At 46.4% G+C, this 27,173-nt stretch overlaps 2 protein-coding genes across 2 annotated transcripts in view; both read right to left on the bottom strand.

Moving 5' to 3' along the window:
• Anxa6 (annexin A6) overlaps positions 1-27,173 on the bottom strand; it is a 203,183-nt gene that overhangs the window by 158,278 nt on the left and 17,732 nt on the right. The gene's annotated exons all lie outside the window — the stretch shown is intronic.
• Positions 1,145-26,655, bottom strand: Slc36a2 (solute carrier family 36 member 2). The gene is made up of 10 exons (XM_051180651.1): positions 26,385-26,655; positions 23,129-23,219; positions 22,327-22,415; positions 21,109-21,204; positions 15,009-15,093; positions 11,380-11,598; positions 10,202-10,300; positions 6,076-6,242; positions 4,562-4,731; positions 1,145-1,507 (listed from the first exon to the last, which is right to left on the bottom strand). Exons 1-10 carry the CDS (start codon positions 26,540-26,542, stop codon positions 1,236-1,238), a joined length of 1,446 nt encoding a protein of 481 aa, XP_051036608.1. The 5' UTR covers positions 26,543-26,655; the 3' UTR covers positions 1,145-1,235.

The following is a 27,173-nucleotide window of genomic DNA, read 5'->3' as shown; positions in this document are numbered from 1 at the left end:
GTGGAGATGGGAGAAATAAACAGACAATACTAACTTGGAAATAGAGCTGTCATTCAGCTATGCTCACCAGTAGCTGAGATGATGTGCATAATTGCTAATGAGCCCTAGCTGACATCTGTCCTTATATCAGTGTTTCCTACTTTATGCACTCCAAGATTTGGCCATAGCCAGTTAGGTCTCAACAATAATATTAGGGGCTGGAGAGGTGGCTCAATGATCAATAGTGCTTGCTGTTCTTGCAGAGGACCTGAGTTCGTTCACAACCTACTGTAACTTCAGCTCCAGGAGATCTGGCCTTTGAGGACACAGGCACACAGGCATACACACATATGTGTGCATGCATGTACACACACACACACCCCTAAAAAAAAAAAATCAGCACCACGGAGCAGAAAGAGATGGCAGTCTCAGGGTAGAAGCCATCATCAAATCTCCATTTATATCACATTTACTGTTGGCCAAAGCAAGTTACGAGGTAAAGACTCAAGGGGCGACATGTAGACTCTACCATTTGGTAGCTGGAGCCACAACATTACATTGTGACAACAGGGTATTTATACTTTCACCCAAACTGTCATATAAGAACTGTGTACTGTGTCTGGTGCCCGGTAGGTAATCGAGGATATTCATTGCAAGCATTCAGAAATAACCTCCTCCAGTGATGTCTGTGTCTGTTGCTGCCTGCCCTTGGCTCATGGGCTTGACCCTGTACTTTCCTTCTTCACTGCTGGATTTCTGAGTTGGGTTTAAATTCTAGTGGTTTAGAAGGTTCAACAGGCTTATCTGTAACGAAAATGGTGCCTCTTTACCTGAGCATCGTGCCCCTGTGTCTTGATGCAGAGATGTCACAGACAGGAAAAGGATGTGATCTGTTTACCAAAGAATAAACAGGCAGAGACCTCCTTCTGCCAAAAGCTGGTCCTTACTGCCCCCTAGTGGCTTCTTTTTGCATAGCTCCACTCAAGGTATGAAATTAGATAAATGACCAAACAAACAAACAAACAAAAAACAAAAACAAAAACAACAACAACAAAAAAAAACAAAAAGAAGAAGAAGGTGGAATCTAAAAGCTTCCACGGGAGATCTAGATAATGACCAAGGTTTTTTTTTTTGTTTGTTTTAATGACCAGCTACACCTTGTATCTTGTGAGTTTTTCATGTCTTGGACCAGAGAAAAGGCCAAATGAAACAACATAAGTCACAGAGGGGGGCAGGGTGGGTAAAGGGAAGCTCTGTCACTGAATAAACAGAGTGGAGTTGGACAAGGGGAGAGAATTCCCGGACTCAATCAGCTCATCCAGGGCCTGGTAGGTCCCCACCACGAAGCCCACGAAGCCCAAGATGCTGATGAGGGCATCCTTGATGATGGTCAGAGGGCTCAAGCCCTCCCCATAGTAGGTGGTCACCTCCAGCAGGGGTGGGATGATGAGGGCCAGGGTGCTGCTGCTCATGGAGCCCACCAGGGAGAGGACCAGGTCAAGGCGTGGGATGAGGATGGCCAGCATGCCTATAGGAGATGAAGGGGGACAGATCGAGAAACCCATTTTTAAAGCCAATGCCTTTAAAGGTTGTTATTGAAGTCGCCTTTAAAAGAAACGAAACATCCCTCAGACATGCAGTTTTGCAAATAAAAGCTGAGGGCTGGGGCTGTAGCTCAGTTGGTAGAATGCCTGCCTATCGTGCATGAATCCCAGGTTCTATCCCTAGCATCTACCCCCAGTTGGCATAGTGACACATGCCTACAACCCCAGCATTTTGGAGGTGAAGGCTGGAAGATCAGGAGCTCAAGGTTTTCTTTGGCTACATAGTTTACTTTGAAGCCAACCTGTGCTATATGAGATTGTATAAAAAAAGTGGAGGGAGGCAAGTTGTGGTGCTGCATGCCTTTAGTCCCCAGCACTTGGGAGGCAGAGACATGCAAATCTGTGAGTTTCAGGCCAGCCTGGTCTACATAGTAAGTTCTAGGCTAGCCAGGGATACATCCTGACACTCCAATGAAAACTAAACTACACTAAAACAACAACATCAAACAAATGGGAGATGGCTTAGTGGGTATAGACACTTACTGCTAAGTCTGGTGATCTGATTTTAACCCCAGACACACATGATAAAAATCATCCTCTGACATTTACACATGTGTAAAAAAATTTAAAAAGAAGGAAAGCTCGGAGAGCTCCCAGCCACCTGCTCTCATTTCAGGGGTGACACATTAATGCAACCCACTCCTGTTCTCCAGATGTAGTGTGACAGGGCAAGACAGTGCAGAGGTTCCTCCATCTCCTAGTCTTGCTGAGGCCATTTCAGATTTAATTAGAATCTGATATCTCTAATGGAGAATCCTGTAGAAAATGACCCAACTCTATTCTTGGAACCTGAGAACAGGATGCCCAGTTTACTTACCTTGGCTTCAGTTAAACTATCTGCTTGTGCAACCAACCCCCCTCCCCACTTAAGCTCCAGAGCAAGACACCAGGATGTGGATTTTGCCTGTAAAAGCCTCTTGCCCTAAATATTCGGTGCTATACTTAAGTATAGTCTCTGCAGGCTGGAATAAAGACTTTCAATTAGCTACAAACTGTCTGAGTGGTCATCTCTGGTGGGGTCCATATAACATTATGTGTTCATATTGTTGGGTTGTTGGGGGGATTTTCTCTACCCACTTATGTTCAGTGTTTGGGGTTCTGAAGATGGAGAGATTATTAAGAGAAAGTACAATGTTCATTTGTGAGCTGCATCCAGGAGAGTTCAAGTGATGGCTCTGTACACCCAGGTAATGAAGGAAGCAGGCCTGACTCATAAGCATGGGGTCCTAGCAGTACCTGTCATCCCCCAAAACCAAAGGAAACGGACAGCAGGTCAGTTTTAGACGGTTCCTCAATTCCAGTATGACAATGGCTAGCCTTCTGCTGGGCTGGCCTTCCAGACAGGTGTGTGTATGTGTGCATGTGATCCTAGGGCCTGTTTCCAGAAGGCCCTAGCTAGCCAACAAAACAGGTTTAGATCACGCTTTTTACTCCACCTCTGTTCAAATGTCAATAGCTTCAGATGACCTTCTGCTATTACTCTTTCACGCACGTGTGTGTTCTGATCTCTCTTACCATCAATTGATTTTCGTGCAAATTTTCATTTTTTATCCTTTGACAATTTCTTGTATGCTGGTCATACTCACCCCCACTACCCTCTCTTGTCCCCTCCCACTTGTCCCAGACCTCTTTTGCTCAACAACCCCTCCCCCCTTTCATGTCTCTTTAAAACAATCCCCTCCTGGATTTAGTTAGGGTTGCCTGCTCGAGCATGGGTATGGGCTTGTTTTACATGTTGGTTTAAATTTACACGAAGTCCTGAGGGACCAACTGCACCGGTTGGTGAATGTTCCCTCTGGCCCCTGACATTCAGTACCAGCCTTGGAGGTGAGAGGTGCTGGCTCTGGGCTTTGACTTTCAGTACCAGCCTTGGAGGTGAAAGGTTATTGACTCTGAGCTGTTATGACTTAGGTTTGAGTCCTGCTTGTTATTTATTGAGTGTATGCATGTGCTTCATTAACATTATTTTTCAAATTTAACTACATTTATTCATTGAGTGCATGTATGTACGGTATGTGTCTCAGCACATGTGTACGAGTCTGAGGGCAACTTTCAGGAGTTGATGCCCTCCATCTATCATGTGGGTTCTGGGGACTGAACTCAGGTCATCAGGCTTGTTGGCAGCAGGTGTCTTTGCCAACTGAGCCAGCCCTTTATTATTGCTATTAACTATAGAGAAAGTATCTCGAGTAACTCAGGCTGGCTTCAAACTTTTTATGTAGCCAAGGGTGACCTTGAACTTCTGATCCTCCTGACTCCACCTCCAGAGTGCTGAGATCACGAGCGTGTACCAACACACCCTGTTTATGAGGTGCTGGAGAATGAATGCATGTAGGCAAATACTCCAGACGGAGCCATGTCCCCAGCTCCCAACACTCACCGGCCAGTTATTGGACAGTTCATACTTCATGAACACTCTCATGGGGACCGAATAAATGCTATGAAATACAGTCTAGGAAGAGTTTACCACAGTGCCTCGCACACTCTCTGTATCATGGTTACTATTTTATACACTGATACCAATAAATCTGTGCTTTGGCTGAGCATCAGCACCTGTCTAATTAGGGAACATTAGGAATGGTTTAAATGGAGGTTGGGGAGATGGCTGCTAGTCCAGTGTCTATCCTGCAGACACAAGGACCTGAGGTGGGTTGCTAGAACACATATTAAAAAGAACCAGGCATGGTGGGGTACACTTGTAACCCCAGCATTGGGGAAGCAGAGACAAGCTGACCTCTGGAGCTTGCTGTCTAGGTAGCCTAGCCTCACTGGGGAGTTTCAGGCCAATGAGAGACCATATTTTAAAAGAAAAATGGTGGTAGTACCTGAAAAATGTCACCTACGTAGTCCTCTGCCTCTACAGAGATGCACATATTATGAATGAACACACACACAAGGACACACATGTGCATGCACACATGGACACACACACATCTCAGGCAATGGTCAGGAGGCTCCCAAGACTCTGTTCTACTCACATGTGAGGCAGACCATGGCGAAACGGATGGACAGGTCCACGGGCAGTGCCCAGCGCTTTGACACCTGAGAGACAGCAAGGGGGATGATGATTTCTGCAGGGACGTAGAACTGCAGGGCGTAGGTGCACAGGATGCCGACAACATACAGGAGCTTGACTGACTGGTACAGCCTGCAAGACATACAGCCATGTTCCCCATGGCCTGACACTCCCACCCCGGGCCTTCTGAGGACAGCAGCCTCTGACTTTGGGACAGTCCCTTGGGTCAGTGTTTCCTTCTCTGAAGATGAGTGTGTGGGACCTTTTCCGAATACAGACAGTAGAGAGAACAGAGAAGCATTGAGGATCTGATGGCAGCAGAGGGAAGGGATGTGTAGATGAGAGGCAAGCAGCCCTGAGCATGTGCACACATGGTGCCTTCACAGACCACTCTGTGAAGTGTGGATCAGGTTAGGCCTGATGCTAGGTATTTCTCCCAGGAAGACTAGACAGGTAAGTGGCCAGAGTCCTAACGCCTGGGTCTAAAGTCTTTTGTGACTAGAGTCTACAGGAATTGTCCCTGCCTCACCGCCCCCCCCCCAAGTACTCAGTATGTTAGAAGCTGTCAACAAGCACTTTGCTTCATTTGGAGAACTGCCAAGTCCTTAATAATTGTGAGGGAATGGCGTTATCTATGGGATTGTGTGGAAGGACAAAAGGAGAGGCAGGGTCATGGGTGGGCTAGAAGCTGAAGGCAGGGAGGAAGGGAGGGGCTCCAAGGGAGCTAAACTCTCTCTCTCTCTCTCTCTCTCTCTCTCTCTCTCTCTCTGTGTGTGTGTGTGTGTGTGTGTGTGTGTGAGTGTGTATGCCACATGCATGGAGAGGCCAGAGGTTCATGTCAGATGCCTGCCTCTGCTACCTTCCACTTTATTTTTTGAGACAAGAGTCTCTCACTGAACCTGGAGCTCATCAATTCAGCCAGACTGGCTGGGCAGTGAACCTTGGGGGTCCTCCTGGCTATACCTTCTCAGTGCTGGGGTTACAGGCACATGCCACATGTCTGATTTTTGGGGGTGGGTGTTGCAATCTGACTTAGGGTGCTTCTGCTTGCATGTCAAAATCTCTTAGGTGCTGAACTGTCTCCATAGCCCTTTTCCAAGTTTATAACACTAGCTGCCCTGGCTTGGCATGGAAGGCAAGTGGCAGCAGAGACTTAGTCATGAGCCTGGGAAGGGAAACCAGAAGGTTCCAGCCCACAGATAGAAACCTTGTCTTCCTCCAGCACCCCCATTCTTCCCCATCCCCAGATGACCTTTCCTCTTAGTTGTGTCCCCTTCGCACTAAGATACCGAGACTTGATTTGAACTGGAGGCAGCTGCTGACACATCTCTGTAGCCCTAGGTTCCAATGGTGGCTCTACCTCTATCAGTGGGAGAGTCTCTATATCTTGGGTGTCCCTGCTCTGACAGGGAGAGGAAGGGAGCTACACATTTCTACAATCTCTCACTCCCTCCCACCCAAGAGCCATGAAGGTACCAGCAGTTGGGCAGGTTAAGAGTGATGCTGGCTTTGATGTCATCTCCGAACCGCAGGTAGCCCAAGGCCCCGATGGCAATGTACAAGGTGGTGATGATGGACATCCCCAGAGACAGAATGGCTGGGAAGCGGCGGGCATCCTTCATCTTGTTTTCCAGAGGCAGGACCTGCAGAAACATCACATTGTAAGGAGAAGAAGGAGAATAACATCAGTAGCAGGAGCAGAAACCAAGTGCAAAAAGAAGAGAAAGCCGTGATGCCTCTGGCATGTTTCCAAATTAATAAAAAGAAGGGACTTGAAAAGATGTTTGTACGGTCTTGCTCGTGCCAATGTTATTCACAACAGATGTTTGTTCTTGATCATGTCAATATTATTCACAATTGAAAGGCAAACATCCACCATTAGAAAGCGAGTAAACAAAACTTGATACATCCACGCAATGGAATATTAATACAGCCTTTAAAAAGAAGGAAATTCTGGGGTCCAGATGTTAAGAGCACTGGCTGCTCTTGCAGAAGACCCAGATTTAGTTCCCAGCACCTAGATCAGGCAGCTCACAACCATCTGTAACTCCAGCTCCTTGGGATCTGACACTCTCTTCTGGCCCCTGTTGGTACTAAACACACATGTAGTGTATGTACATACATGCAGGCAATAATACTTATACACATAGAATAAAAATAAATCTGTTTTAAAATGAAGGAAGTTCTGACACTCATTGCTGTGTCTGTGGAGGCCAGAAGAGAGCAAAGCATCTCCTGGAACTGGAGTTACAAGTTGATATGGGGGCTGGGGCCCAAATCTTGCTTTTTATTTTGAGAGCAGTCAGTGCTTTTGACTGCAGAGTTGTCTTTGCACTTCTGATGTCTGGCGATAGCCATCTGGTCAGGGCTGAGGAGCTATTCAACGGCGAATGAAAAGGTGCATATTTTCATATATTTGTTGGTCATTTGTAGTTCTTCTCCAGCAAGTCTCCACTTAGATCATTCACCCATTTTGCAGCTGGTTACTTTGCTGTTGTTTGTCAGGTTTCTTATACATCATGGGGTCGGCCCTCATCCTGGGTGTCATCCCTCCGCCTTTGCTGTGCAGATGCTCTTTAGTTAGACATAGCCCCATTTGTCAGTTTACTTCTGTTCTCTGTGCCTTTGGAGTCCTATCCAGAAAACTCATCCCCAGGACCCGCCACTGTGTCTGACCATCCTCCACAACATTCTCATCTAGAGGTTTGAGTCTTGACTCTTCTGTTAATGTCTTCCATTTATTTTGAGTTATTGGGCTTTTTTTAAGGCTTTTAAACTAAATTACATTCATTTATTTATTTCATGTGTGTGTAGAGATCAAAGGATAATCTGGCAAGAGTTGGTTTTCTCCTCCCACCATGTGAGTCCCGGGGATTGAACTTAGGTCCCCAGGCTTGGGAACAAATGCCTTTACCCACTGAGCCATCTTGCTGGGTCTTGGGTTGGTTTTTGTGTAAGGCTAAGTTTCCAGTTTTTGCATGGGGATAAATGTCATAATGTTGAGGTTCAGGATAGTTTTCTTCCTATCTCTCAAGGGAGGCCCCAATTCTGGAATGATTCAGTGGTTGAGGATGGAAACCACTACATGGAACATCTTTTCTTTTTAGCAGGGGGATGTGAAAAGGGACCCTTGTAGGACAAAGAGTATGACAGGAACCCTGACTTCCTGTTTTTCTGTTTCTTCCAGGCCATGTCCCCCAAGACAAGTCCCAGCCACAGAGTCATGTTCTGGTGTAGCAGTGTCACAGAGATTATACAGACATCTGAAGCAGCTGAGAACAACCAGGAAAGTGGGCCTTAGGGGGTCTCAGGAGTGAGGGACATTCAGGATTGACTCCAAAGTGCACAGTGACTTGTGGAAAATCAGGATGCAGTGCCCTTGGGCAAAAATCAAGAATTCCAAGATGGTATAGGCAGAGCATGGAGGGTGTGACACTAGTGAAGACAGGCCCTGTGAGGTGGATACCCACCAAGCTGGGCCTGGTGAGAATGACTAATATTTCATCTCTGTCTCTCTTTCCCTCTCTCTCTCAGCCATTGAGAAACACATGGAAGAAACCCAAGAAGTATATGGAAGCATAGGGAGACAAAAGCCAGGCTTTCCAGTCAGAGGATAATTAAAAGGAGATTGGCTACAAGTTGGTGAATTAAGATAAAGAAGTATTTAGGAAAGATTTGCACAGGCTGGGCATGGTGGCACACACCTGGCTCAGGAGGCAGAGGCAAGAGGGTTGCCATAAGTACAGGGCCAGTCAGGGAAGCATATCAAGACCCTGTCTTAAAAAGCAAAGCAAGATTTGAATACGTCACAAAGAAGACACACAAATACTAACTAAACAGCATAAAGGAGGGCCAACAAGATGGCTCAGTGGGGAAAGCACTTGCTGGGAAAGCCTGATGACCGGAGTTCAATTCCCCCAGCCCACAAAAAGTTGGGTGTGGTGGCGCACATCTGAAATCCTGGCACTCCTAAGGCAAGATGGGAGGCAAAGCCAGGAAGATTAGCAGGAAGCTAATAGACCAGCTAGCCTGCGGGGGACGGGGGGGGGGGGACCCAAGAGCAACTGAAGCAGGAAGAGAGACACCTCAAAAGGTGGAGGGGAGAACCGACTCCTGACACCACATACACACCTTCACTCTCACTTCACACTGCTAAGAACAAACACTCAAAGATGTACAAAAAAGTACTAATGATACTCATAACCAGTTATCATTAGTAAAGTGCAAATTAAACCATAACCAAATACCACTGCACAATGCTTGAAATAAAAGTATACCGAGGCTGGGGCACAGCTCAGTGGCAGAGTGCCGCTTAGCATGCATGAGGTCCTGGGTTCAGTTCCCAGCACGCTACCAGACTAACAGTTCAGACAAGCACTAGTCCGTATGTAGAAGGGCTGCAATGCTCACATGTTCCTGTCAAAGTGAAAAGTGTCAGTCAGGGCTAGGGGTGGATCTCAGTGGTAGAACCACTTGCCTAACCAGCTCGGATCTGGCTTCAGCACTCAGAGCAACGACAAACATCAGACCAAAATTACTGTCACTCTTCTACACATCTATAAATGTGAGACCCAGAAGAAAAAATTAAATCTGCATAGGACTCATACACAAGTTCTCAGAGTGAGCATTAGGAGCAGTACTTACAGATGTTACAGACTAGAGACAATTCTGTTCTAGATGTTACAGACTAGAGACAAGGCTGTTCTGTATGCAGTATGAGCACTGAGCGAGGGATGCAGGCGGCAGCAGAGATGAGAGTAACCTGAGAGTAACCGCTGAGAAGTTACTCATATCAATGCAGCCTCCCCTTCAATAGGGAGGAAAGGGATGTGTGTGTGTGTGTGTGTGTGTGTGTGAGAGAGAGAGAGAGAGAGAGAGAGAGAGAGAGAGAGAGAGAGAGAGAGAGAGAGAGAGAGTAGCTCAGACTGCCAGCTGCCTGTGAATATGCTCTGGTGCTGAGGTTGACCTTCCCCCTCCTACTACCCCCCTCCTAGGGTGGGGTTTACAGTTCCTGTGGTGCTGTGGTACAGCTCTTAACTGGCTAAGCTACAACCCCAGCCCATAATTGATTTAAAACACACACTTCTTTTTCAGCTTAAAACACTCATATTTGGTGGGAGGGTATTCAGACAGGGTTTCTCTGTATAGCTCTGGCTGTCCTTGAACTCGATCTGTTGATCAGGCTGACCTTGAACTCAGAGATTCACTTGCCTCTGCCTCCCAAGTGCAGGGATTAAAGGCATATGCCACTATGGCTGGCTAAAACACCTATATCTTTTATGAAATCTCTTCATTTAAATTATATGCAATCACTAGCCTTGATTTTAAAAAGACTAGGAAACACAAATTTCTGGAAAGATAAACATTGATAGACACTGAGAAAAATAATCTCTGGATTGCTTCTCTGCTGTAACCTACTTTTTGTCTGCTAGTGACAACTGATCTAAATGAGATCAGAGGTTGCTTTATCCCATGTGTAATTTCCACAGGCCTAACCTAATGGCCAAGAGTACACAGAAAGCCAGAGCACATAGAGGCTCACAGAGCCTTCCCAGAAACTGGTTCACAGGTCCAGGGAAAGTCTACTTTATTCCAACCTTACCACACCGATGCTTTCAAATGAAAAAATGGCTGTTCCAAAGAAGAGAGGGTAAGTCTTCCAGCTTGCCACCAATGGCAACTGACTAGGGTCTGGAATTCCCTACAGGAGAGAGAAACATGAGATTGTCACTCCATGGCACACTTGAGCTCCTCTAAGCAAGAAGAACTCTGAGGAGGAGAGCTGAATTTGAGAGCACTGAATGCCGAAAGTTCAGCAAGTGACAAATATTGACTTTAATATTGCACAGTACCAAAGAGCCAGAAGGCAGGAGCATGCAGGCATTGTCAAAGCACGGAAGGTTATGAAGGGAACAGGTTTACCAGAAGTCTCGGTATGCATCACAGATCAGTGACACCCAATGGCACTCAAGGACAGCTATGAGTGAAGACTGCGCATGAGTATTAGAGATTATTGCAGTGCAGTTATAGACTATTCTAGGGAGCCCAACACAGTAGGTTGAATGTGAAAATCTGCTTTTCTCCTTCTGAGCTGTAGCTCAGAACAGAATGGGTGGTATAAATGCTCTACTTGCCTGTGACCCAGAATGTTAAAAGAAACACAGAATTGTTTTTATAATGGAATACTCCTGGAACAGCTCCTACATAAATCAGAGGTAGCATATGTGTATACAGGGGTGAATGTACACGTGGGGGTCAGAGGTCAATGTCAGGTGTCTCCATTGGTCCCTCTCCACTTTAATTTTTGAGTCAGGGTCTCTCATTAAACCTGGAGCCCATCATTTTGTCTAGACTGCCTGGTCAGCCAGCCTCAGGGATCTTCCCGTTTCTGCTCTGCTCACCCCAACTCCTGCACTCCAGTGCTGGGATCACAAGCCTGTGCCACAGCACCCTGGCTCTTATACAGGTTCTGGGAATTTAAACTCAGGTCCTCATACTTGTGCAGCTAACAGTTTACTAATGGAGCCGTCTCCACAACCCTGCAAACATAGCTTTTTTAAAAAAGCTGGATTTGGTATTAAAAACAGTCATTTGGAGACACAGAAGGAATGAGATAGCTAAAAAGACAAGACAGTACAAAGAGGGAAAATTATAACAAGATGGGTCCTAGGCTGAATGGTGAAGAACATACCATAGCCACCTTAGGACTTGGGGCCTGATGCCTCACATAGGTAACAAAGGCCCTGTCTCCTGGGGAGTCAGAAGATGCTGTGCACTAACCTGGATGATGTACTGGGCAATGATGATTAGGCTGACCAGCATGCTGATGTTGGCCAACAGGGAGAAGATGGTGAGGACACGGAGGTTCCGAATGAAGACCAGAAGCCACAGAACGGGCAGGAAGGCGAGCATGTAGAGTCGTGAGTCCATGGTGGGTGTCAGAACTATGGTCTCATTATTGTGGCAGCTGAAGGTTGTTCCATTAACAGCTTCTACTACCTGAGGAAGAAATGGGAAAGCAAGAGGAGGGGAAAAAATCTGATCACGTGAGTGATGGACTCAGTGCTTTCCCCAGAACCAGGCTCTCTTATGAAGAATGAATCTCGAGCAAGTACAGGGCACTGGCAATTTCTTTTGGCTTTATTTTTTCTAAGACATTTATAGTTATTTATATGTTTATGTGTGCATGTGTGCTCAACTTTCTGTACACATGGAAGTCAGAGGACAACTTACAGAAGTTGGTTCTCTCTTTCCACTATAGGGGACCCTGGACTCCAACTCAGATCATCAAGCTTGGCAATAAATTTGGTCTCTCTAGCCCATGAAATGTCTTATTCTAAATCCTCTTCACCTGACCACCTTAAAGGTGGCTAGCAACAAAGTGAACTGCATGACAGATTATGTTTATAGTGGGGTCTGGTGCCTTGACTTCCCTGGCATCCATTCTCTTGGTATTGATTACTCATACTGAATTTAGTCTTGGGAAAACTGAAGATTACAGAGCTGGAAGGCTCGCCTGTGAGTCAGGCTTAAGCACTGATCCATCTCTCAAACCTCGTCATTCTTTCTTGTCTAGCATTTTGAATGCCAGGGTTCTCTCTTTCTTTTTTCTTTTGCATGAATTGGACCATTTAAAGAACACAACATCCTTGACCCCTACTTAGTAAAAGCTATCAACACCCTCAAACATGTTGTAAACATGACTCCAATGCTGGTAAGTTTTAATGCCCAACTTGCTATATATAATGGAGAATTTCCTGGGAAGAGTCTCAGTGAAGATTTGTCTAGAGCAGGTTGGCCAGTGGGTGTGTCTGTGGGGGATTATCTTGATTGTTAACTAATGTGGGAAGACCCAGCCCACTGTAGGCAGCACCAATACCTAGAATCAGGCTCTGGACTGTGAAATCATGGAGAAAGTGTGCTAAATAGTAAGCATGCAGCATTCATTTCTCTTTGCTCTTAACTGTGGATGTGATGGGATCAACTGCTTTGGGTTCCTGCTCTCCTGGCTTCCCTACAATGATAGACTATAACCTGGAGTTGTGAGCTAAAGTACATTCATTTTGTCACAACAAAAATTGGATTAATACAATCTCCCAAGACACACAGTATACATGCATGCCCCTTCTCTATAAGGTTATGGTGGATAAATGGTCCACCCTAAGTTTAAAATCAGGATATCTCTTATATAAACAATACCATTTTTCAGACAATAGGATTCATGGCAGAAGAATCTAGAATCACATAAGAAGAAAGTGTAAAGCTGTTACTGACATCAGTACTCATGGAGAAGCATGGAGTCATCTCCAATATATTCATTCATGCATTTTTATACAACGTAAGAAGCTATATGATGAAGATTCATTTTATATTGTGAGATGGCAATTCCTGTATCCATTCTTATTTTGAAACCGTATGTTAACTTAAGCACACATCATGGATATATAAATATGAGTCATTATCTCTTGAATTTTTCTCTACTTCTTGCATGTGTGTTGCAAGGATGGAATCCCGGGGCTCAGGCATGCAGAGCAAGCACTGTGCCACTGAGTTTATTGGCTTTTTTTTTTTTTTAAATATAGCCCATGTTGGCTTCAAACTTGCTATGTAGCTGAGGACAACCTTGAACTTTTGATCATCCTGCCTCTACCTTCCCAGTTTGTGAAGTGCTGGAGATTGAACCCAGAGATTCGGGAACCTTAGGCAATCAGTCTACCAAGTGAGCTACACCCCACCTTTCTAACCTTTGCCTTTTATATTTGTTTTTTTTTTCCTTTGTTTAATGATTCCTCCCTACAGTAGGAAACATCCCCAGATAAATAGTGTGGTAGTTTGAATGTAACTGGCTCCCATAAGCTCATAGGGCATGGCACTATTAGAGGTGTGGCTTTATTGAAGTAGGTTTGGCCTTGTTGTCACTGTGGGGGTGAGCTTTGAGGTTTCCTATGCCCAAGTTACATCTAGTTCAGTTCACCTCTCATTGCCCGTGGATCAAGATGTAGGACTCTCAGCTCCTTCTCCAGCACCATGTCTCCCTGCATGCCACCATGTGCTGCTATGATGATAATGGACTGAACCTCTGAACTGTAAGCTCCAATTAAATGTTTTTCTTTATAAGAATTGCTGTGGTCAGGTGTCTCTTCACAGCAATAGAAACCCTAACTAAGACAATTCCCCAGGCACTCACAGACCTCCATGAAAGATCTCTGTGAAGTGGTCAGGACTCTTCCTCAATGCAGCCACCACCATCTTCTATAACCAGTAGAGTTGCTTCTCTTGGAACAGTCCCATATATTCCTGCCTGGAAGTTTTCTCATGGTCTATGTCCCTAGCTTGGCTACTATCACTCTGCAAGCTTCCAAAGCATGCCTAGCTCACATACAGCTTCTGGAGGTAACCCTCTCTGATGCCAGGGGCTATACAATGATGTTTCTTGACCACAGTGTGCATTCTCAGCACCTGAAGTGCTTCCCAGATGTCACACGGAAGTTTGTCCACTATGTTTTAGAACCACACACTTAGCTTGCAACCTCCTCAAGACTGTGCTTGTCTTGATAAACAGCTGATAAAAAATGCAGACCATGAGCAACAGATCATAAGTAAAGGTTTGCAGAGAGCAGCTTGCTTTTTGAAGAGCCTAGACATTGTGAGTTTGAGGCTAGCTTGGGCTACATGAGATCCTGCCTCAAACAATAAAATAAAGATAATTCAAGCAGAAGTATCTTTGGTTTGGGGATATGGCTTAGCTTAGCTAGTAGAGTGCTTGCTGGGCATGCATGAAATTCTGGATTTGATTTCAAGTGTTGCATAAACAATCAGGTATGCTGCCACACACCTGAAGTCCCAATACTTGGTGGTGGGGGACAGGGGGATCAGGAATTCAAGGTCATCTTTGGCTATATAATAAGTTTGAGGCCAGCCTGGGCTACATGAGACCCTATCTCAAAACAAACACACAAAAAGTCAAAAAATAATAGAAACTTTAGTGGAACTATCCAGCAACAGAATATAAATCATGTTATGATCATTCTTAGTGATGAACTGCTTCAAACTGTTTAAAATATAAGAACCTGGCAAAATGTGAATCAGTATGATAGTCAGCTTTCCATTGCTATAATAAAACATCTGAGATTAACTTTCAAAGAGAAAAAGTATGAACTCCTAAGGTAGCCTGAACACACACACACACACACACACACACACACACACGCGCGCGCGCGCGCGCAGGGTAATGACTCAGAAATCTATAGCTATATGGAGGGTGGGGGACGCCAAGCTACATGATAGCTTGGCTTTCCCTTCCCATGTTGCATTGATGAGTTTTTGAAGACTCAGATGAAGTAATGTGGTAGCCAAACAACTGGTAGAGGAGCTCCCTTCCATGTCCCCCCACCCCTTGTCTAACGCACCTGTTTCAAATTGTCTGCCAGAAACACAATGTATACACAGCAGAAGCCCAGCTGGGTGACAATGAGGAAGAAACTCACAATGTACCTGGAAGAAGGAGGAGGAGGAGACTTGTTATAAAAGAAATTGACTTTTCTGTTCTATTTCTTGCTATTCTGCCCTCTGTCCCCAAGGGCTGGTGGCTCTTTACCAACACCATCCATCTTTCTGCCACTATCAAGAAGGCAAAGGGGAGGGAGGTAACAACAGCAGCTGAACACTCACAGTAGGGTAAGCGATCAAGTCCCAGTGGTGGGACTTTGTGTTCACCTGGCTCCATGACATTCTCTATCCCTGCCTCTCACTGTGACTAACAGTAAACACAGAGCATTTATTAGCTGCCTAGAACATATAAAACATTTTTTCCTAATGTGTCAGACACTTCATTGGTTATTAAAGATACATGAATAACAATGGGCTTCTTGCTCTGGGAGTTTATAACAGAATGGTTTGTAAGGTGAGCAGAAATTATTATTTAAAGAGGCTGAAGAAATGATGCAATTTCTTGCTAGCTCATAACAATGAAGCCCTGTATTCAGATTCCTAGCTGGACATGGTGGTGCACACCTGTAATCACAGCTCTGGGAAGGGGGAGACAGAAGTATCCCTGGAACTTTCTGGCTGGCCAGAGTAGCCAAATCAATGAGGTCTAGGTTCAGTGAGAGATCCTGCATGCATGCATACACACACACCATCGTGTGTATATGTATGTGTATACATACACATACACATATATGCATAAAGAATGAAAAAGACACCATATGTTGACCTCTGGCCCCCACATGTACAAGCATATGTATATATATGTTCATGAATATTCACACCACAGACATGTGCAAGCACACACATAAACATGTGCTCACACATATGTACACAAATACATCAACATTATACTATGGCTCTAGAGGCCATGGTGAAAAGAGACAGTGTTATAATGAAACCCATTAATTTGTATAAATATGCACTCAAAAAATATCCACAGTATCCACATCAAAGTTTGTCTGGTGAGAAAAGTCTTAATAAATTCATAGATCCCAATAATTTATCCCTAATCTGTCTTCATTGCCTTATTATGGTGGTCTTTAATCCTAAAGGAGAGAGAGAGAAAGAGAAAGAGAATATTAATGGATTGTGGAGATGGAAAGAAGTACTCTTAGATAGACCATCACTGGCTGGAGAGACGGCTCAGTAGTCAAAGTGCAGTCCAGATCCCCAGAATCCACATAAATGCCAGGTGTGCCTGTTGCTCTTCCAGCCTTGGAAGATGGAGATGGGATCTCCATATCAAGATGGCTAATGAAGTCAACCTTATCAGCAAGCTCTGGATTTGATTGAGAGACCCTGCCTCAGTGAGGGCAAGAGGGATGGAGGGTGAGTCCATACATCAACATCAGGCCTCCACATGCATGAGCACACATGTGCACTACATGTACTCCTATATATGCAAAATACATCACACATACATATGGAAATGGCAAAAATGACACATGGGGAAAGGCACCTTTGGGAGGGGGAAGAGAGAGGGGGGAAAGGAGGAGAGGAGAAGGGAGGAAGAAAAAAGTAAAACATAGGAGGTGGTGGAGAAAGAGGAATGAGAAAGCCCTTGTGTGAGGGAACAGGTAGGTTTCACTGCCTTCCAAGTGCAGTGTTCACTGGGGGAGCAAGACTTAGCCAGAGGGTGTGACAGCAGATTCTCTCCAAAAAGAGTAAGAGGGCAGTTGCCTGCATGAAGCTGTGACCCCTAGGGCAGGAGAAGGAAACCATGTTCAAAGTTCGAGCACAGTGACCATGGATCACTGGGTAGGGGACAGATATCTTACATGATGTACCTGGTTTTGACTTGGGCCACTCAGGAGGAAGAATGGGCCTGAGGAGAAGGGGACAGGACACACTCATTTGGTATCTGAAGCTGAACACTATATCTCAGCAGCTGGGATGTTGAGTTTTGCCAATGGACAAAGCCTCAAGGAGGCAGATCAAGGTTGGAAAGCAGAGTCTGAAGAGGAAAGGGCAGAGGACCCAACTGTCAGATCCAAAGGAAACTAATTCCCAGACTCCATATGTCCAGAAACATGCTCAGTGTGCTGGACTATAGGGTTTCTGGGGGTTAGGTAAAAGCCAGCATTCCTCAGGAACTTATGAAACCGGTTTCCATCTGCCAAAAGGAGTAATTTCCCTTACCTCTGGCAGAAGGGACACAGGCTCTCCATTGATATATACCCATGGTTGCATATCCAAGTGCAGGCTCGCCTTCAGGCTCCCTCAGCATCACAAGTACCTGTTGCACATTTCAAAGTCCATGCTGGCATCCTAGCTCTTTTCTCCTCTTCTACCCCAAACTTCCCCACCCCTGGCTACCCATCATTCTTATAACCCCGACCCCACTCTTCTCTGTTCTGGCTGTTCTTACTATATTTTTTGCTATTCTCTATCCTCTGCTCTCTTCTCCCCTCTCTCACAGATGGCCCCAGCCAGGCCCAGTCTGCTGGCCATGTTCAGTCTACTTCTTTCTCTCCCTCTGCTCTGGACTCTTCCAGATGCCTCTGGCTCTTCTCACTCTCATATAAAAACCTTCCTCCTAACCATACCATGGAGCAGTGATGTCAGCAGTTTCTTCACCTTGCCCCTCTCACATACACGTGGTGCTGAAACCCTCCCCAACACCAACCCTTCAGATGATCATTTAATAGACAGAGACCCACAGTGTAGTACAGATAGAGAACAGGGAAGGAAACTGGGAGAAAGGCCAACAGAGCCAAGAGAAGAAGTAGAAATGCTTGCCCCTCCATCTGCTGAGGTGTACCTAGGGTAGGGAAGGCTGAACAGAAAGGTCTTTTAGGACCATGGACCTTGGTGAGAGGTCCATGTAAATTGAAAGGCAGTAGAGGCAAGAGTGAATGCAATGGCAGGAGGTAGAGTTCCTGCTCTCTCTCTCTCTCTCTCTCACAAACACACACAACTCTCTCTTTCTCCTTCTCCCTCCCCCTTTTGTGTTTGTGTGTGTATGTATATTCACTGTGTGTGTGCATGTTTGTGCATGTATGTTTATTGTGTGTGTGAATGCATGTTCAATGTGTGTGTATGCATGTTCACTGTGTGTGTACACTGTATGTGTGCATGTATGTATATGCCTGTTTACTTGTGTGTAGGCATGTTCAATGTATGTGACTATATGCATGTTTACTGTGTGTGTGTGTCTATATGCATGTTCATTGTGTGGGCATGTGCATATGTGTGTGCAGAAGTCAGAAGTTGATGTCAAATGCCCTCTCCCACCACTCTCCACTTTATATTATTGAGGAAAGGTTTGTTGTTGAACCCAGAACTCAGTAATTTGCCAATCTGGTTATGCCAGCTCCCCCCAATGATCCTGTCTTGGCCTCCCAAGTGCTATTCCAGGTGGGCCACTATGTCTGCCTGGCTTTTATATGTGTTGTAGGGATCTGAACTCTGACCCTCATGCTTGTGTAGCAAGCACTTTATCCACTGAGCCATCTCCCCAGTCTGTGAAGCCCCAAGCAATGGCATACATCTGGTCCAAAGTTTAGATGCAATGTCAAAAAATACCACCTGACCCACTGCACTGCAGTTGTACTGGCTGGTTTTGTGTGTCAACTTGACACAAGTTAGAGTCACCAGAGGAGGGAGCCTCAGTTGAGGAAATGCCTCTTTTAGACCCAGCTGTAAGGCATTTTCTCATTTAGTGATCAATGCAGAAGGGACCAGCCCATGGTGGGTGGTGCCATCCCTGAGCTGTTTGTCCTGGGTTCTATAAGAAAGTGGGCCGAGCAGGCCAGGGGAAGCAAGCCAATAAGCAGCTCCCTCCATGGCCCCTGCATCAGCTCCTGCCTCTGGGATCCTGCCCTGTCCTGATGACCTTCAGTGATGGACAGCAATGCTGAAGTGTAAGCCAAATAAATCCTTTTCTTCCCAACTTGCCTTTCGGTCATGGTGTTTTGTCACAGCAATAGAAACCCTAACTAAGACAGCAGGTATTTAGTAGATACCCCTTGGATAACCCTGCACCAAAAGCTCAGATTGTGGCTACGCAACATGTTTGAGTCTACAAAGTTTTATTCACCAATTTCATTTTTTGTAGGAAAGCAATACAGGGCCATATTTAAATGTTAATTGAATTGGCCCATACCAGTGACTATGCATCTACAAGGACAATTAGTTGGTGATCAGAAAACAGACAACAGATGGAGTGGAATAGGCCTGAAAATAGAGACAGAGGAGTAGACTTAAACTCAGGCACCATGGACAGAGGTGTTGACACATGTCACCCCTGAGAGCTGACAGGGAGGATGGTTCAGCTCAACCAAGTGTCCTAAAATCTGATCTTTCTGTTCTCTTTGGTTTCCATTCTTTCCTCTCTCCCTGGCCTCACGACTGATGCCTTTAGTTCTGTAATTCTGGCGTTGATACCCAGTGAAGTTTCCTCTCAGATGTCAACACAGACCCACATTATCCAAAATCGAAGTGGGTAGAAGTCTGAGTCGATCTGACTCTTCTTGTTTTTATTCATCGGTGTATTGTGTGTGCACACATGCATGTTTTACATGTTTGTGTACATGTGTGTGCATGCATGTGGAGGCAGAATCATTCTCCGTTGCTCTCTCACTTTGTTCATTGAGCTGGGGTCTCTCAATCAAACCCAGAGCTCCCTGATATCACTAGTCTTGCTAGCCAGCTTGCTCATGGGAATCCTGTCTCTACTTCTTGAGTCCGGGATTACAGATGGTCCACCATAGCTACCTGACATTTATGTGGGTTCTGGAGATCTGAACCCTGGTCCTCATGCTTGCATGACAACTACATTGACTAATGAGCCATGTTCCCAGCCCCAACTCTTTCTTTCCTTTCAGCTAATCTCTTACTGAGACAACTTTTCTTCATTCTCCTTGCCACCATCAGAATGGACAGTGTCTACACTAAAACCTCCCCACGGGTCTGTCAAAGTCTGCCCTTTGCTGCCTTATAATCTCACAGAAGCTAGACAAACCTTTCAAGAATGCTCACATGTTTTAAAATTAAAAGCTTTCTCTTGAATTTCTGCTCCCTTAAGAAAGGGGCTGGCAAGATGGCTCAGTGGTTAAGAGCATATATTGCATTTGCAGAGGACCAGAGTTTGGTTCCCAGGCCTTATATCACAACCAGCTATAATTTTGGCTCCAGGGGATCTGATGTTTCCAGTCTTTGGGGTCACTTGTACTCACATGCACACCCCCACATAATTAAAAGTAATACAAGTAAATTTTTTGAAAATAAAATAACAAACTATTCGAGAGGATCTAAAATATATGCTATGGGCCATTGGGATGGCTCAGTAAATTAACACTCACTGCCAAACCCAATGACTTGAGTTTGATCCCTGAGACCCATGTGGGAGGAGGAGAGGACTGACTCTCCTGGGTTGTCTTCTGACCTCGGCATGAATCCCTCCCTCAAACAAGTAATGACATATTGAACAACTAAAATAAAATAGACAATGTGACTGGGCATCTTCCTCAGTTTCCCCACCCTGACTCTGCCTTCATGCCACCTGGTCTTTCCGTAGCATGAACCTGTCACATCCCCATGTGGCTTGCACCCCAAAGGTCCTTCAGGCCCTGCTTTCTCCCCACTAACTCCTCATCCTTTTACTTTCTGTAGAATCCAGCCTGGCCCTGACACACCCCCTTCCCTTGGCTCCCGTAACCCTCTACCCGATTGGTAGCAGCCAGAACCTCTTTTACGTGTATCCCATGGGCATTGCATAATCAAGCTCTAGGTTGTCTGTCCTTCCCAATGAACCATCGGTAATGCCAGATCAAAACCTTGCTGTCTGTATCCTTCCCTGTGCTGTTGGCAGGGATAAGCATGGCTTCCTAAAAATGTGTGGTAAATGAACACCTGTCACGAAAGTTAGAGGACAACTGGCTAGGTAATGTTGGCAGTGACCCTCCTCTCTGTGGAGAATCTCACCTGGGAGCCACCGAGTCAGGAAAGAAGCTGTTCCCTGACAGCACTGTTTTCTCCTCCATATCCTAACCCACTGTAAACAAAGGGAGAACAAGGTACCTTCCCCAGTGGGCATGGCTTTGCAGCCAGCCGTTGGGACTGGCTTCCAGTCCATGCATCACTGTGTCCCCATAGTCCATGAAGGGCTTGTTGAGTCTGTAGGACAAAGCACATATGGCACATATGAACCTAAGATTATGATTTTAGAGGGATGAGAGGCCAAGCTGGGGAGATGCCATGTAAAAATGAGGACCTGATTTCAAATCCCAGACCCCACCTAAAAGTTAGGCCCGGAGCATAGGTCTGTAATTCTTGCAGAATGAAAGGTAGAGACAGGAGAGTCCTTGAACCCCTGGCACTGTGTTGGCTGTGTAGCCTGGTGTATGCAGCAGCGAACTAGTGATCTTTTTCCAAACAAGATGGAAGGAAGGCCAGGACTGTCAGCTGAGACTGTCCTCTGACCTCCACAGTGTGCTATGTCACACATGCATACACTCCCTGCCTTGCTCTGCACCGATCCAGGGATCGACCTAGCTGGAGTAATGAGGGAAGGAAGAAAGGAAAAGGACAGACCAACGTACGGAAAAGCTGGGACCCAGTGGGGCTGTGCTCGCGCTGATGCAGCCCAGAACCCCAGTGCATTTATTGCATACATCTGACTGAGGAGCCAGGCTTAGTGTGCACAGCTGAACAAGGAGCAGGTTTACATAGTCAGGGTAGGAGGTCTCTGTCAGGGAGCAGCCACAGACTGCTGTCCTCCCCGAAGAGGAAGCTGTGGCTGGTAGTTGCTTCATACACCGTTAACAGTCACACTAGGAGCAGAGGAATGCTTTGCTATCTCTTTGAGCCTCACCTTGGGAAGGCTTTGGGGGCATTGGGATCTTGACATGGCTGTGCTCATGTAAAAACTACATATCCACTCAGGGCTTCCTCCACACCTTACACATCTCTACTCAGGGATTCCTCCATGCCCCACAAGCCACAGGTTAAAAAAAGAAAAAAAAAGAAAAAGAAAAAGACCCCAGGCTCTCACTGAACAGGGTTTAACTCTTAAGGCAGGGACAGGCAAGGGTTATCTACATCCACGATCCAGGTAGGCCGACCAGACAAGACAGAGTGAGGTCACCTGAGCAACCATGTGTCTAGACCTCCCCTGAGATCTCCCCACTCCGGTAGCTCTTTTTCTTGGCAATCATGGAGACTATGGACAAGGAGACTCTTCTAATGTAAGATGTTTTGGGGATGTCCGTGAGGCCCCAGACCCGGGACACTCCTCACCTGTGACAGAAGCGCTGGGCACACCTGACCAGGATGTGCATACAGTGGCAGGCAATGAGGCCCATCACCAACAAACTGAGCGGGCCCATCTGCAGGCAGGGCAGACATGAACAGGCAGGAGAGAAGACAACTTAGTAGGGCAAATACTGCTAAGGACTCAAGGATTCCTCCAACTCGCCTCCCCCTCCCCTTATTGTTTGGGGATGGGGACTCCAGCATGCCACAGCATGTGTGGAGGTTCTGGAACAGAGTTCAGAGGAGGTTCTTTCTCTCTCTTTCTCTCATGTGGGTCCCAGGGATCAAACTTGGGTCATTGGACTTGGCAGCCTTTATCTATGGAGCTATTTGTTAGTTCTGAAAGAACTTTCTAGAAAACTGAGTTGAAAGCTATTTCACTAGTGTTTCTGAAAGCAATCTCAGGTAAAGTCTAAAAGATACACATAGCAATCATGATGAAGTTTATGATGGAAGTAGAGGACCTAAAGTCATAACCACATATCCCTTTGGTGACCTCTGAAGTCTCCCCAAAGACACCTAGGTGCTATGAAGCCAGTTTGAATAACTGGTCCAACTCCAGCCCTTAATTTCTACAAAAGAGGAAGCTGAGGCCTGGGAGTGGATCAAAAGTTCTGACTGGACTCCTGATGTTCGTAGGCAAGGCAGAACTCAGGCTTGATGTGTGGATTCTAGGTCCATGTCAGTTACCCTCAGAAACACTATCTACAGGGTATTTTAACCCATTATTGTCTCCTCCCCCATCCCACAGCTCTTCATAATGGTCCCACTTTGCCATTCCTCTTACCAAGATGCCTGCATTCTTTACAGCCAGGGGGAGTCCCAAGATCCCCGTGCCCATGTTGCCTTTGACCAGATGAACCAATGTCTGGAACCCCCTGCAGGAGAAGAAGGAGGTCTGAGGACATGGGATGGGAGACAATTTAGCAGCATTCCCTTATCACATGTCAACACCTCAATTAAACTGGGCAGGTAAGTTCACGGCCACCTTGATGCTCCTGTATCCTTGCTTGGCACCTGTGGGTCTCCTGGAAGGTGACCACCCAACCAAAGTTGTCCAGAACTGTCCCAGCATGAGCAACTCATGCTAAGTCTATGCCACGAAGCATGAACTATATGAGTCACTGTGCTAAATAGTTTATATATAACATCTCTTTTAATCTTCTTGGCAAGACAATAAAGTAGGAATGTTGTGGGGTTTTGTTTATGGATGGGAAATAGAGGCACAAAAGTACCTAAATGATTTGACCATGGCTACACTGGGAGTCAGGGCTGGAAGCCAATCTGTTTCACAGCTTCTGCTGAACTCTGGGAGGCAGACCTAGGACAAGGACAGGAAGGGGCAGCCCTGAGTCATCACAGAGAAAAACTGAGGCTCAGAGACCAACTTCACTTCCCGAGTTGTGGCAGAGTCAGGCAGAGTCAGGATTGCTCTCCAAGAATAGGGGGAAAGGCAGACAGGAAAAAAATACCTATGATTTCTTAGCCATAGGTCAGGTGACCTGGGCCATCTGGGGATTGCTCTCCAGAGAGGTTTTCTTTTCTTCCTAGCCCAGGACATTAAGTCTGGAGAATGACATGACCCCTAACCCAATAAAACCCAAACTGAAGCAAAGGACTCACACTCTTCCTGTCGTTGTTTACTTGTGGTGTTTGAGGTCACACCCAGGGCCTCATGCATGCTAGGCAAGGGTTCTACTACTGACCATTGCCCTCAGCACCCACTCATGATTACTTCTTTCTTTTCCTTTCCTTCCCTTCCTTCCCCTCTCTTTCTCCGTCTCTATGTCTCTCCCCTCCCCTCTTTCTCTCTTTTTTTTGAGACAGGGTCTCATGTAGCACAGGCTGGCCTCAAACTCACTATGTGGCCAAGGGTGACCTTGAACTCCTGATTGTCTCACCTCCACCTCTCCAGTGCTGGGACTACAGGTGTGTGTTACCATGCCCACTTCATACAGTGCTGGGGATCAAACCCAGGGCCTTGTGCCCTCTCCAAAGGAACTCTACCAACTGAGCCAAGTCCACAACCTCAATTTACTATTTCTGTAAGAGAGACGTGAAGTTGATCCAGGTGACAAGGTCATTAAGGGAGAAAAATTCCAAGTTGGGACTTTCTCTCCCAGTGAATTCAAACCCATCTTTATTTTGGATGTCTCTGTATCCTGACCTTGTGAAACAGGATCCCTAGGCTTCTATCTAACCCTTTAGAAGCCTTAGAAATCCCCCAAAAACCCTTGCAGACTGCAGATCATCTTAAATCAGTGACAGGAGCCTGGAAGGAGCCTGGATTTTGGAATCAGACAAATCAGGATTACAACCCAAGGTTGCTACTTACCCAGCTCTGTCATTTTGTGGGGGCACATGTCTGGCTCTGGAGAGCCTCTGCAAATATGAAGAATAATGCTATTTTGAAAGAGTTCACCCAATTCCCAGCCTCTGCCTTAACCCCCAAGTCCTCTAGATTGGTAGGAGTTAAAGAACAATTGGAGGCGAAAGGGGGGTGGGGTGGAGAGCCCTGCATGCCTTTCCCTTTCCCTGTGGGTGTCAACATTGCTGACAGAAACTACACCCCTTGGCCCCCAGTGATGGGCTTGTTTTGCAACTGGGAAAGGGTCATCGGGTCACTTAGGAAATTTCTAACTAGAGGACTTAGGAAATCAGAATTTAGCTTGCAGCCATTCAGCCAGTTTGCAGTGTGTTAAGCCACACAAAATTTTGGATCAGGAGCCAGGAGGTCTGGGTTCCATTTTTGACTCCTTTGGTGATCTAGGACCACCATCACAGATATGCTTGGGGGCTTCATCCTCACACAGAAGGTGCAGCCATCCCGAGAGGAGCAAGCCATCCTTTCCAGACGCTCACTTTCTCCAGCTGGTAAGTGGGAACTGAACCCAGGAGGCCAGACTCCATCAGCTGCATGACTTGTCCCTAAGTCCCACCAAGTCCTCTCTATCTCATGCTTGCTTTATCCTTTTGATTTTTAAGTAGCTGAAATTGCCACCTCAACCACCCTGGATGCAGGACAAAAGTCAGCTTGTTCTGTCAAAGTTGAGAAATACCCTTGCTCTCTTGTGGGTGACCCAGGGGTCCTGACAGCTCACTCTAGTAATCTCTAGCATTTAGAAGGCCTAGGACCAGTTCCAGGGACAAAGGAGCCATGTCACACTGCCAGCAGCCACTGGGTCCATTTCTGCAGTGTCTTGTGGAGAGAGACGGAGTCCATCTCTTCAGCCCCTCTCCCTCTCTGCCACACATTCTCCTCCTCCACCTTCAGCACACACACACACACACACACACACACACACACACACACACACACACTCCTTTGATGTACTGGATCATACCTGCTCCTCCCTGCTTTACATATGAGGAAAGTGGATTTGGAAGAGAGAAGGGCAGGCTTCCACCCGAATCCTGTCCTTCTGGTCCTCTGTTAAGTGCCATACTACACTGATGGCATCACACCTGCTTCTTAAAGTGTGAGCCTGAGCTAACTGGAGCTGTATTGGTGAATTAAATGAAGGAGAGCATGTGGGAGCCCTGCAGCTTGTCAAGTTCTGAAAAACTCTGTGAATGTCCCCTTTCTAGAACCCATCTTCCAGGAAATGGGAGAAACTAGAATCTTCTGCATGCTGTTCTTTGAGTAGCACTGTAATCTTAGTGGCAGCCGGGGCCAAGCTTGCTACAGGGAGAGGCTTGCTTGTTGGTCCCTGAGGTTATTGTGGTCTTATGCTCTGATCCCAACTTCCTTCCAAGTTCTGCCTCCCTTCCTAGACACCAAAAGCCCAACTGACTTTAGCAACAGCACTATATTCTAGCCTCTTCTCTGCCTGTAAACCTTAGCATGTAGCTTAAAGTTGTTGGGCCTCAGTTTCCCTCCCAGGACTTTTCAGATTCTAAACCTATTTCCTATTTGACACAGCCTGTGGCTGCCACTTTTTCCTCTTTAGTGTTCCTGGCAACATAGTGGGTTGAGAGTCAGACACACCCACCTGGAGGTCCAGGCTGGAAGCTGACATGGGGTGGCAGGGAGCGGCACTCACGTTATGCCCTTGGTCGTCTTCAATGACTCTGAAGAATTCCCATTCACGAGACTTGGATCCTGGCTCTGCACCTTCTTGGTACTCTCAGGAGATGACACACGGTCCAGCTTGACAGTAGCAGCTACCTGGGGACTCCCAGCACTCTTGGTTACAGACATGATGGCTTCAGAAAGTTCAGAAAGGGCAAGCTCAGGGTAAGGAGGGGGCAATTGGGGAGGTGTGGGTGCAGGTGTAAGTTGGGCGCAGTGGATCTGGCCTCAGAGCTTTCTCTGGCTGGGCTGGAATGAGGCCACGCCCACCTGCATGTGCGCCTCCTCTTGCCTGAAGAAACCCAGGGGAGGAGGAGAGAAAGGAGGGATTTGGGGAGGGAGCTGTATTGGCACCGCCCAATCCCAGGGAAGGTGACAATAACTAGAATGCAGCTGAATTTTTTTCTTTTGAGACAGGGTCTCATGTAGCCCAAAGTGGCCTCTAACTCACTAGGTAACCAAGGATTACCTTGAATTTTGTTCCTTTGTCTCTACCTCCTGAGTGCTGGGATTGCAGACTTGAGCACCACCACACCTGTTTTAAACAGTGCTGGGCGCGGGACCCAGGGCTTCGTGCTAGGCGAGTAGTCCACATCTGAGCTACACCTCTAGCCCAGCCTGATGATTTTAATGACTGGAGCTGAACTACTTATTACACACCCTCCCGAGGGTGCCCATTTCTGCCTCTGATTAAACTCCTTCTTGTCCCATCTTAAAGCAGGCTTCTCAGGTCCCAGCCAGCCTGCTGTCTTCGATATGA

The sequence above is a fragment of the Phodopus roborovskii genome, unplaced genomic scaffold, assembly GCF_943737965.1.
Source record: "Phodopus roborovskii unplaced genomic scaffold, PHOROB, whole genome shotgun sequence".
Taxonomy (NCBI): Eukaryota; Metazoa; Chordata; class Mammalia; order Rodentia; family Cricetidae; genus Phodopus; species Phodopus roborovskii.
The sequence above is the reverse complement of the archived record's forward strand: the minus strand, read 5'-3'. Positions and strand labels throughout refer to the sequence as shown.

Bases quoted from the DNA above. Each gene is read 5' to 3' on its own strand.
- Slc36a2 (XM_051180651.1), bottom strand. From the start codon at position 26,542: ATGTCTGTAACCAAGAGTGCTGGGAGTCCCCAGGTAGCTGCTACTGTC. The intron at 21,205-22,326 runs GTGAGGAGTGTC...TTTGTCCTACAG, and splicing joins GCCCAGCGCTTCTGTCACAG to ACTCAACAAGCCCTTCATGG. The intron at 10,301-11,379 runs GTTAGTGCACAG...TCTCTCCTGTAG, and splicing joins TTGCCCAGTACATCATCCAG to GGAATTCCAGACCCTAGTCA.